This window comes from Xiphias gladius, chromosome 6, assembly GCF_016859285.1.
Source record: "Xiphias gladius isolate SHS-SW01 ecotype Sanya breed wild chromosome 6, ASM1685928v1, whole genome shotgun sequence".
NCBI classification, from domain to species: Eukaryota; Metazoa; Chordata; class Actinopteri; order Istiophoriformes; family Xiphiidae; genus Xiphias; species Xiphias gladius.
The window spans coordinates 18,823,966-18,835,802 of NC_053405.1; the positions used below are offsets into that span (position 1 = coordinate 18,823,966).

At 41.6% G+C, this 11,837-nt stretch overlaps 2 protein-coding genes across 2 annotated transcripts; both read right to left on the bottom strand.

Moving 5' to 3' along the window:
- Positions 1 to 216: 216 nt before the first annotated feature.
- Positions 217 to 2,579, bottom strand: LOC120790941 (transmembrane protein 275-like). The gene is made up of 3 exons (XM_040128949.1): positions 2,410 to 2,579; positions 1,926 to 2,138; positions 217 to 1,600 (listed from the first exon to the last, which is right to left on the bottom strand). Exon 3 carries the CDS (start codon positions 1,503 to 1,505, stop codon positions 921 to 923), a length of 585 nt encoding a protein of 194 aa, XP_039984883.1. The 5' UTR covers positions 1,506 to 1,600; positions 1,926 to 2,138; positions 2,410 to 2,579; the 3' UTR covers positions 217 to 920.
- Positions 2,580 to 4,497: 1,918 nt separating this feature from the next.
- On the bottom strand, positions 4,498 to 11,342 carry mknk1 (MAPK interacting serine/threonine kinase 1). The gene is given in 15 exon segments (XM_040128948.1): positions 4,498 to 4,808; positions 6,523 to 6,566; positions 6,728 to 6,892; positions 8,134 to 8,328; positions 8,421 to 8,516; positions 8,622 to 8,677; positions 8,779 to 8,883; positions 8,995 to 9,068; positions 9,154 to 9,233; positions 9,446 to 9,543; positions 9,654 to 9,752; positions 9,848 to 9,950; positions 10,484 to 10,537; positions 11,270 to 11,289; positions 11,292 to 11,342. Coding segments are annotated over 15 exon segments (1,452 nt in total). The 5' UTR covers positions 11,335 to 11,342; the 3' UTR covers positions 4,498 to 4,588.
- Positions 11,343 to 11,837: the final 495 nt, after the last annotated feature.

Genomic DNA, 11,837 nt, shown 5'->3' on the forward strand with positions numbered 1-11,837 from the left:
AATTAAAAACTGACTTGCTGAGGATTTCATTATGAACAGTAATTTAAAAGAAAACTCATTCTTTGTTCTTGGGGATGATACACAAAGAATGAGTTTTCTTTTAAATTACTGTTCATAAGGAAATCCTCAACAAGTCACTTTTTAATTTTGTGAGGTTTTTAAACAGAAACACACCATAGACAGTAACTTACAATCAAGTCAAATTTCAGCTTTATTTATAAAATGTACAGATGCTCCAAACATGTATTAAGATCTGTAGTAACTATTATAATCATGGCACTACAACATGACAAACAAATTCACTGAAGGTAAAACACTCATTTGTTCCTGAATATACATCTGACAACAGCTCAACGTTACACACTCACTCACTACAGCTGATAAAAGCATTAAAAAGACAAAATAAATAATAACACTTCCGTCAAAGTGTGTGAAAAACTGCGGCTGAGATTTACTGGGCTTACACAGGAACAGTCTCATGACTCACAGAAGAAGCCTGGCTGGACACACTCATCTTCTTTCCAAACGTATACGGTGACAGGCACTAACCACAGTTGATCCATACGACATGAATGCAGGATAATCTGACTTAACTGGATGATTTATACAACAAGAAGTACACAAACAGGCACTTGGATTAAGGTATCATCTCCTGTTCCTGTTTTCTGTTCCTGGAAAATTAATAAACATCCCGGGACTGAGCAATAACTGCAACAACGCACCGAATAAGTTACAATCAGACAGGTTGAACACAATACATTTCAGACTACAGCCTTAGAGTCTGTTGGTCGTTTATCAGGATTTCTTTTTCGGTAGCCTTATATTTGAAAATGTCAATCAGTCCCGTCAATGATACCAGACACTTGCATCCTGTAAACAGCAAAACGTCCAAACACTCAAACGGCAAAAGAAAGTCCACGCTACGTAGAGGAAGTCATGTGAGCAGGCAGCATCTGTGTGGGAGTGCTGTCCATGAAGTCAGAGGTCGAGGTGGGGTTATCTCCAATGCCACACATCTCTGATAGGGCTCCATCCTGACAGGCGGGCGGAGCGGCGTTGCCCCCGTGGCTGGAGCTGGACTTGCGAGAGGAGCTGGGGGAGTTGGTGGGGCTGAGCTGGACAGCCGTGGTGTCCTGTAGCGTGTGTTCACTCGTCTCCATCTCGAACGCGGCCGTCCCCATCCGCATCAGCCCCCACTTCTCGCCCCCTTTAGCCTTGCGGGCCATGTGGGCCGGGGGTCTCCTGCTGACCACACAGCAGGCTGTGAAGAAAGCCAGGGCTATCAGTAAGAGAAGAGGCCCGATGATGATGGGGGGGTTGCCCGTAGGAATGAAGGTGCCGAAAGCAAAAGCTCCCACCAGGGTGATGTTGATGCCGGCCAGCATGATGCACAGGCCGCAGGCGCAGCACAGGGCCGGGGAGGGCAGGCTCTGCTGCCGCAGAGCGCGCTGCTCGTGGGCCTTCTTGGGAGCAGATGGTCTGGAGGTTGTTTCAGGTAGCACCATGTTTCGTGGAGAGATCTGTGAGACCCGGAGAAGCTGAACATCAGGTGACTTACTGATCCCTGAACTCCTCGACTCAGAGAGAGAAGGTCAAGTGGCTGAAGAGGAAGAGAAAATGTCACATTGGACTGCAAGCATTTAATTCAAAAGAAACTTAGAAAATTCTTTTTTTTATATAAAAAAAAACATGAATTATTAATTTCCTCCACAAATTAAAGGCAAAGGCAAAAGGTTTAATATGTGAGGCAGTACCACTAAAAGTGCAACTATTCCCTGCTGTTCCCGTGATAACCCTCTCATTGTGAAGCAAAACACAAGCGACTCTAAAATCACATTTTCGCAGTTACGCTTTCAGACTTGCACAGAAAACCTGAAAACAACCCCGCGGCGACATTATTATGTACTGATCTCAGTGTCACTTACATTAGATCAGATGCATGATCCACTTAGGTGGGTCGCCGTCTTTCGACCGTCCATCACGCTGTGCAGGAGTCGCAGGAGTCGGAGGTGGTCTCTCCCCTCCGGCAGGTGAACAGCAGATTGAACTGCTGCTCACACGCCACAGGTTATAATGAAGATGGGCCCACTGGGGGGCGCTGTAGAGCGCTTTGAAAAGAACGGTCCAATCAAACCGGCCTGTGAAGGGATTTTGACACGTTTGCAGGAAAAAAAAAAAAAAAAAAAAGCAAAATCTGACAAACGGAGGATGCTCCTAGAGATCAGTATATATATATAAGCAGGATAGAGGATGAGTGCTGTTCAATGTTACTACTGCTTTTTTTTTTATAAATCCATTTTTGATTTATGATAAAAGTACAATTAGGTTACATCATCTAGGCCGTTTAGGATCCTAAAAAAAAAAAAAAAAAAGTCAGGTTATCAGCAGCCAGATGCCATGTACACATACCTCTCCAATCCCCTTTCTCCCCCCTTTTCTCCGTCTGCTTTTCTTAACAAGGACACAGCTCCCACCGGGGCGATTCCATCTTGTCACTATTTGGGCAGGTTAATCACACCCTCTTCCTGCCCCCTTCACCGTCGTCTCAGTCTTTGTACAGTCCAAAAGGACCTTCACTGAATGAAGCTTTAAAATTAAAAGCACATTTACTCATAAGTCCTGAATGAAATCTAGCAGTAAATCAATGACAAATAAACTGTTTAAGTGTATCACACAGATCAGACAATAGAAGATGTTAAGGATCTTTTTATTGAGAACACAGCATGCCAGTGAATATATGCTCTGCAGTGAGTGCTTTATGCATAGGACCCCATATGAGCTTTTAAAATTTCAAACGGACTCCATAATTGCATACTCATTACTGTATCCTATTTGATGCCATTACAAGTCCTTTTATGATTCATAATGGGAGTGCGAGGGCATTAACATAGCAAATGGTTGTTTCCTAATGTGTGTATTCGCTCTGAGCAAATCTCTGTCAATTCCTGCAGCCTGTGAAGGCCCTTAGTTGCTATAGGGATTGGGGTGTCCATGGCAACAGTGTGAAATCAGGGGACATGTCGTTTAGCGAGCAACATATAAAATTAACAGGGTTAGGGGAAATAGGAAGTGATAGATTGCCATTGTGACCCCCATTCAAACACAGACTGGGTCCTCAATGAATGAAACAAAAAAATTAAAAAAAAGTAAAACAATTTCTTAAAAAAAAAAAAAAAGAAACAAAATCGGAGAGTAAGTAACAGCAAATTCATAGACAATCAAAGACACAGATGTCTCAGCTTGGTTAGTCCAAAATTCTTTCAACAGGCACATTCACAAAACCGAACAATATACAAATACTTGTATAAAAATAAATATCTTCAACCCCAGTATGGAATCCTCTATCTCCCTATCAAGTGTAAAATTAACTACTCACAAAACCCCTTTAATCTCATCAGCAACGGTACATATCACCTAAAACACGTGAATTTCTCACATTTCAAGTCTTTCTGACTGAGAACACTAGATATCAAATTAATAAGACTCCTAGTAAGAAACCAAGCAAGTCTTTTTGGGATGGTGTTACATTTTTTACAGTACAAAACATGCAAAGACATGGTTGGGGGGAGGGGGAAAAAAACAAAAAAAGAGCCTGAGGTAATGTTGGACTGTAATAAGGATAAAAGTTAAAGCTCCCTTAAAAAATAAATATTTACTGTACGTGTCAAATTCACATTGTTGGACCAAACTGATGATTTATGATTTAATATTCTCCCTTCAAACTAAATACAGGACTTATTTTAAAGTATATCAGTGCTACAGGTAGCTTGTGTTGATGTGAAAGCTAGAAATGAAAAGAAATACAAAACAATTTGATCAAAGAGTCTTTTCTAACTTCATTATGTATCCCTTCAGATTCCTGCTCTTCCTGTAGGCTTTACCCACGCTCTTTAAAACACCAGACTAACTTCAATTACTTAATGTGCAGGTCAAATGGAGAAAAAGCCCTAGTCTCCTCTAAATGAAGTCCATTTTTATCTAAACGACATACATCCACACACTTCAAATCACACACACATACATGCTTAAAAAAAATAAAAGATAGATCATCCCTTTCCTCCATTGACTGAGAAGCAATAAGTAGCATTTAAATAAAATAATAATGATGGATTTCTGAAACCCAAAGCTATTCTCAACTTAAAAAGTCCTTGTTTAAAACTCAGGCAGCTTAAAACAACTCCTGGACAAATCTCAGGAGTTACAACTGTGTTTTCAATTAGGAGGTGGTATCTGAGGATTAACTGTCCCCTTGGTGCTCAAACTCTGTCTAGGTGATAAGATTACTGGCCATGGGATAGAGCTTTAACACCAGGAACAGTTAGTCACTTCTGATGATGTGTGGCTGATCTTACAAGGCTCCCTTTGAACACACACACACACACACACACACACACACACACACACACACACACACACACACACACACACACACACACACACACACACACACACACACACACACACACACACACACACACACACACACACACACACACACACACACACACACACACACACACACACACACACACACACACACAGAGAGGTGAGAATCAGAGAACATGACGAGGCGGCTTGTACTGGTTCTTCAGGCTGCCAGGTCGTCCGAAGCGGGTGCAAAGTCCCTGGTGCGCAGGGCATTGGACTGCGCCCGTCTACGAGCCAGTCTGGAGTTTGAAGGAGGAGAAAGCCTCATGGAGCAAACGATAACGCCGACATCCTCCTGCTGCTCGTCGTGCTGAGATAGCTGCCGGTTAAAGGCAATGGCTTCTGCTGCAAACTGAGTCAGGTCTTTGGTGCTGCTGTTCCTGGAGGAACAGAGGAGGCACAAGAGGATTTGAGAGAAAGTTGACTGTTTTTAATCTGTACTATATACACATTACCATGGCACATTGTCTCCTTTCTGCATCTCGGCATTCACTCACACACTCAGGATTTTCACACCAAACACACAGGGCTCTATTTTGTGTCGGTGCACTGGTATTTTCCTGCAGCGCACTAAGTTTATTTCCTGGCCTTGAAAGTTTAGCAGCTTGGTGACACACTGTGTCCCAGTGAGAGGAGAGGCGCAGCAGAGGGTGTGGTGACGCCTATCCAGTGGTGCACTGCAACCGTGGTGCCACGGATGGATGCGTCTTGCGCGCTCCCCTTTATTCACGTTTTGCTCGTCTTTCCACTTTTAATGAACGTTTTTCATGCAGAGAAAAATGTTTTTATTCTGGTTCTGGCATTAATGCCAGGCATACATAATAATGATTAATGAGTGATTTTTACCACCTCTGTAAGCCACAACAGTTATAAGCCTATTACTGAAGGCCCTTCCTTTACTTTGGTGACTCTTATAGCCACCTGAGGACAGCAAGTATCTGTTCCTGTCTCTATCTGGCTGTTGCGAAAATAACCGCAGAGACCTCCCGAGCTTATGTGCACATCAAACCTGTTGCTTTGATTCATTATTCCACAGTTTCTACTGCAAATCACCAGGCTTGTTGGATACTCACACACTGAAAACAGTTCAGTCTCATGAAAAACTTCTCTCTCTGTTAACAACTTCCTCTGAACTGTCTGGACCGTCAGTCGTATCCTGGTGTCTCCACCTGGGGCAACAGCTCCCTGCTACATGTTCTTTTTAACAAGTCTGGCCAAAGTGCTGCTTGGAGCTCCAAATTGTTAATTACAATACAGATAGATGTGTGGCTTTGATGAGCAACATTGTGTGATATGGTTTTGTTAGGATTTTGTAGTGGTACTTCCAACCAAGTGTTATTTTAAAAATCGAAATTTTTTTGTGGACCATTATCAGGATCATGTTTGTGTCTATATATGAAGATTAAGCAAGCAAGCTTTACCTGATTGTCAGCAATCACTTTTGTATGTAAAACAGTCAAATCAAAGTAAATGAAACTTAAAAAAGAGAAAAGATAAAAAAAAGAAAGAAAAAAAAAAAGAACATGACACGCTGTCCCGTGTCAATGTGTAATTAATGGGAAACACTGCAGGTCATATTGGTTTGCTGAGTGTTGCTAACATTAGCAGTATTAGCCTTATTTCCTTGCAGGTTAAGTCCACCTGCCTGTGCTGAATATAGTTACACATTGCTCCGGTCAAGTGGTTATATGCCAGTTGATTCTGACACAGCCTACATACAACATTATTTTCATTTTCTAGATGAAATACTGTCAAACTGCGCTGATTTTACGAGATGTCATCTATCCCACTTTCCACCTTGCTTGTTTCCGACATCAGGGCACTGGCACAGGGAGAGGGGGGCTGCTGTCTGCCGGGGCTGCAGCCCCAGCTAGTGGCAGGCAGCTGTGTAACATCTTAGATGCAACATTTAACCAGCGTTGTACATTAATAAAATATATATAATTAGTTTAACCAACTAGTATTTCTGGTGCCGTCTAGCGAGGGTAGCATAGTTTAATCGTTTAGTCGACTAATCACGCACATCCCTTGTCTGAACCACCTCATAAACTTCATAAATACATTTGACTTGACTTTCTAAACTCTCAATCATACCTCTGTAGAGCATGAGGAGTTGGAAGACCTCTCTCTGGAGCGTTCTGTAAAAAAAAAAAGTAAGAAAGGGAATAACTGACCTGAAATCACACCTTGAAATAAAATAGAAAATAAACTGGAAGAATTATTGTGGTGTTGTATCAGACAAGTTTAAAGTACCAAGAACAATTCAACTATTCTAGTGCACAGATGTAATGATACCCACCCCCTGCACCCAAGGGTGCTCTAGGACCTGAGCAGCACTGACGCGCAGGGTGGCGTCTCGAACCAACAGCTTTGAGATGAGGTCCTTGGCTCCCGCTGTGATGTGAGCCCAGTCCTTGTCTGGAAACTCGTACTTGCCCTGCTGGATGCTCTCAAACAGGTGACTCTGAGGAGAGAGGATTACACAATATCCCGTGAAACTCCTCAGCTGTCAGTGTTTCAGTAATTTATTAGCATTGAAGCAGAGGCAGCATTCTCCACACAAAAATTTGGTCTAAAGTTAGAGTGCCTGTGGGCACTGCTTCTCCTGAACTCAAGGGAACATTATACATGACAATCAGGCAGCAACAGAGGAAAGTTCTTCACATCCAAAACAGCTGATAGGAATACACTTGGGTTAGATATGACCAAGCTAAGAAGCACATGCACTATGATAACTGCTGAGCAACTCCGCCTGGCTGTAGTGGACAAGATAGTATTAATGACTGACATACTATCCTGGCTATAACTATAGGATACTTTATGCATACCATGTAACTGCAGTGTTTGTGGTTCAATTCCACCTTCCTCTCTCTTCGCACTTTCAATGAATCTGTTCTGTCAACTATCTGAATGAGGGTAAAAAATAACCTTAATTCGGTTGAAAGGAATGTAAGAGTAGTTTTTCCTACTTCTTCCTTTATCATACTTCAAATATTTACTTTCACCAGGACCTGTGACTAATGATTATTTTCATTATCAAGTAATCTACTGATTACTCTCTCGATTTATCATTTGGTTTATAAAATGTCACCAAATAGCGAAAACCTTCACATAACAAGTTCCCAAAGTCCAAGGTGACATCTTCAAATATCTTGTTTTGTCCAACTTACAGTCCAAAACCAGTAAATATTTAGGTGAAAATAATAAAAGACTACTGAAACAAGAAAACATTCACAATTGAGAAGCCAGAACCAGTGAATTTTCACTATTTTTGCTTAAAAAATTACTTAAATCTTTCACTGATTCTCAAAATAGTTGCAGACTAACTGTTTCAGCTATTTTTAACTCTTTGTCAATAGGTAAATCAGGTTATAAATGCTACAACATCAACTTTTTATTACATTAAGGTTACCATAATCAATGTTGTAATAAAAAAAAACATAAATGATGATATGAACCATCTGATGTGGACACACCAAAGTGACCAAATAGTAATCCCATTTCAAAGACGCAGAAACAGTAATGAAAGAAAGAAGAAAGAAGTTTTTAAAACACACCTTAAGGGCCGTTGCAAAAAACAAACACTTTCATGTTGTAGTTTTAAATTGTATCTTTTTGTTTCAGAGTGGTGACAGGGGAAGCAACACATACGGCTGTGTAAAGTGAGACACTGACTGAGCGCAGAGGCTGACTGGGCAGGCATACCTGGCAGGTTCTGCAGGTTTCTCCCCGATCCCAGCCACAGTCGGTGCCACAGTGGCCTGTGAAGGGGGGGCTGCCGCTCAGCAGGATGTAGAGAATGACCCCAAGGCTCCAAAGGTCACAGCGCTTGTCGTAGAAGGAGGCCTCATCAGTGAACACCTCCACTACTTCTGGAGCCATGTACTCAGCCGAGCCACACTAAGAGAGGGCAAAAGGAGTCAAGTAACTGTTATCCATTAGATTGATTATGTTTGTGTGTATGTGCTATGAATTCAAAACTAGACTGTTACCGGTGTGGTGAGCTCTGGAGTCGATATGGGTGTACAGGCGCTGCTGAGCTTCACTCCACTTCCCAAGTCAAAATCACAGATCTTTACTGGCGACACCTGAATAGAAAGATTGAGGAAAACATTGTTATACTGTTACACTCTATACTCTAGCAGTAATTAGTGCCCTTCTGAAAGCTTCCGGTCCTTTTAATGGCCACTTACTCGATCAGTGTATTCACAAAGGATGTTCTCCAGCTTAAGGTCTCTATGGGCAATGCCTGTAGAAAAGCACATTGTCACCATGATGAAATGAAGAAGAAAAAATCCACAGACTTTCTGTTTGGACTTTGGGATTAGAGCTGTTGGGATGCTGACCCACCTTTAGTGTGTAAGAAGTCAAGTGCTTGGGCAATGTCCCTAACCACCTTACTGGCCTCCAGCTCATCAAAGTGCTTTCGGTTCTGGATGTGTGTTAGAATGGAGCCTGGAAGAAGAGAAAAGAATCACTTGAGGCAATCAGTGTGTGTTCATAATGAGTCATCTGAAACAGCTATGTGTACAAAGACACTATAATTGCTGAGACAGTTATACTTACCTCCACGCAGCTTTTCAAATACCAAATAAAAGCACGAGCTGTCCTCAAAGAACTGGATCATCTCCAAAATATTTCTGGAACAAAATATTTCCTGATAATTAGATTCTAGTTCATCGTGTTGTTTTAGATTTTAAAATTGCTCATACTAAATGCACTCACTTGTTTCCTTGACACTGGTAGAGTGTCTCCACTTCTCGAAAGACTCTGCTGCGACTGTGCCCTGCACTTTTTTCTATGATCTTTGTATACCAAAACAGACAGAACACCATTAGTTGCCTTAAAAAAAATATATACATTTTCATTTCACACTGTTAAACTTAAAAATCCTGATTTTGTTTTTGTTTTGTTTTTTATTATCATTTTCTGCTTTAAATTACTGTGCATCCTCAGCCAATTGACACTGTACAAAATAAGTTTAAATCACTAATTACAAAACAATTTCCTCACTCACCTTCACAGCAAACTCCTGTCCATTCTGCAGGCTTATGCATCCTTGAACTTTTGCATATGCTCCCTGACCAAGCACCTCATCTGTCAGTTTATAGAGGTCTGAAAAAAAGTAAATACGAGCTTGCAGTAGGTGTTTCCCATGTAGTGAAAAAAAAGGTAACATCTTCCTTTTTTCCATATATGTCTCACAATAATATGTGTTTCATTACCCTCAAAAGTGTCCGTGGAGCTGTCTGTTGCCCTAGTTCTTTTCTTCTTCTTTCTTTTAGTTGCATCTGGGATTTTCACTGGCTGGCTTTTCTCAAAATCTGCTGCAAAACAGAAGAATGCATATGCAAGCAAAATGAGCCTAAAATGTACAGAATTTGCCAGAGCAATATGTTGTTCTGAATAATAAAACTACCTGATGGGCCTTGGGAAAGGTGCTGTCTTTCCTCTGTGGCGACCCCATTCTCCTGAATTCCGCCACAGCTCTGCCCTACTTGGCCAAAAGCCAGGGAGTTACCCTGTAACAGAAGGAGGCCGCATGGGAGGGGGAGAGAGGGAGGGAAAGTGCAAGAGTAGTCAGAGAGATCAGGTGATAGTACAGAAGAGAAAGCACGAGAAGGAGTACATAATTCTGCCACTTTGTTGACCGTGTCAAAGTAAAAGAAAAACTGAAATGTATTCTCCTCCAGCAGGCTAACACATAATTGATAAATCCTTCCTTGCAAAAAATTAACCACTACAATCATATGGTCATTTAACTATTATTATAACCTTACTGGCTATCTAACCCATTGGCAAGCTGCCAAAACAGTGGCCTGATGAGAATACAGGAAACAGCATAACAGACCTTATCTCACCCTGGATATTTCCAGAAGCATTTACACAACCACTCACAGTGCGTGACTCATTGAGAGTGATGAAACTTCTGCTTCAGTGTAGATAACCTTCACAGTTTGTTCACTACTTTCTGGCAGCTTGATGGTATCTAACACAACATGTTTCAGGAAGTTAGAGGTTTTGAAATCACCAGTAATAACAGTTCAGATCCTACCTGCTGGAAGACTTGCAACTCCGCCATCACGCTGTGCCTCACCATATCTGCTAACTGAGAGAGTACATCACAAATATTCAGCTAGTCTGGAACAATATAAATCATTATAACTCAGATCAAACCGGTGGCAAGTCAAAGAATCTGAGCTCTGAAACCCACACAGGTCTATTAATATCCCCGAGGTGACTTGACGTGTTCCCAAAAGACAGTTTCATCCTCCATTTACTCTCTACTGTTTATTTCGGTGTGGTTGCGGTGTTTGATTGACAGAAGCTTCAAGTCCCGTCTGTTAAGTTAGTTAGCTTTAGCCTCCTCTCACGTTAAATGTGTGCTACGGTACGGGAATGTATTCGACTGCTGTTAAAGACTTTCTTTCTTTTTCTTTCTTTCTTTTTTATTTTTTATACTGTTCTTGCATTATGACAGCTGAAAGCGACACTGTCGCTAGATATTAGCTTACTGTTGATGTGGTTAACTAAAACCAAACTAGACAGCCGCTAACAATAGCCACGTCGTTTCTTACCATTAGTACGGTTGTTGCACAAATTTAGGAACCGTCACCACGAGGGTACAATATATGAAAGATTAATCAGGCTATTAGAAAAGCTAGAGTTAGCGTTAACTGAACAATCCGACGTTTTGTTATTGTCGTTAGCCCCAGCTAGCTAGCAAGAACCCTTAACTAGCTTGTCCTACAGTTAAACGTCCATCCGCTACTTTGTATTTAGAACACCGCTCAGGTAGCGTTAAAATGTAAGTGTAGATACAAGTAAAAACTCTTCTAACCTGGCCTCTGTGTCCAAACCAGCCAGATACCCTCTGTCAAAGCGTCTGCCAGCTGATGTGGGCATCCATTGCTAGCTGAGATCCATCAGTCAGACAGCCAGTGACGCACAGGGCGGGAAAACACATAAACAGGCGTTGCCCCGCCCCTTTCTGCATGCCTCCTTCTCCCATTGGTCGAGAACGAGGCTGCCGCTGCTACGTCACATTGCCTTACTCCCCGCCACACCCCACTCCACGTAGCGGGGATTTTTTTGTACGTGATCATGATCTTCGTTTGCACTTTTATGTCAGAGGTTTGGCAGATCTGCACTGGCTAAAGAAAGCACGGCTCACGCCACACACATTTCTTAATTATTATTTTTTGTTTATAGTTTAGCCTCGTCTACATTTATCTGGTGCAATCAGTCTTCGTTTGTATTGGTTTTGGTCTGGACCTGTTTAAATTTCGGCCTGTCTAGCAGATCAAACCTTAAAAGCAAATATGTGATAAAAATGTATATATACCATTAGTATTCATAGTGTTAATATGATGGGGTTTTTTTTTTGTCAATGCTGTTATACAGTTCTT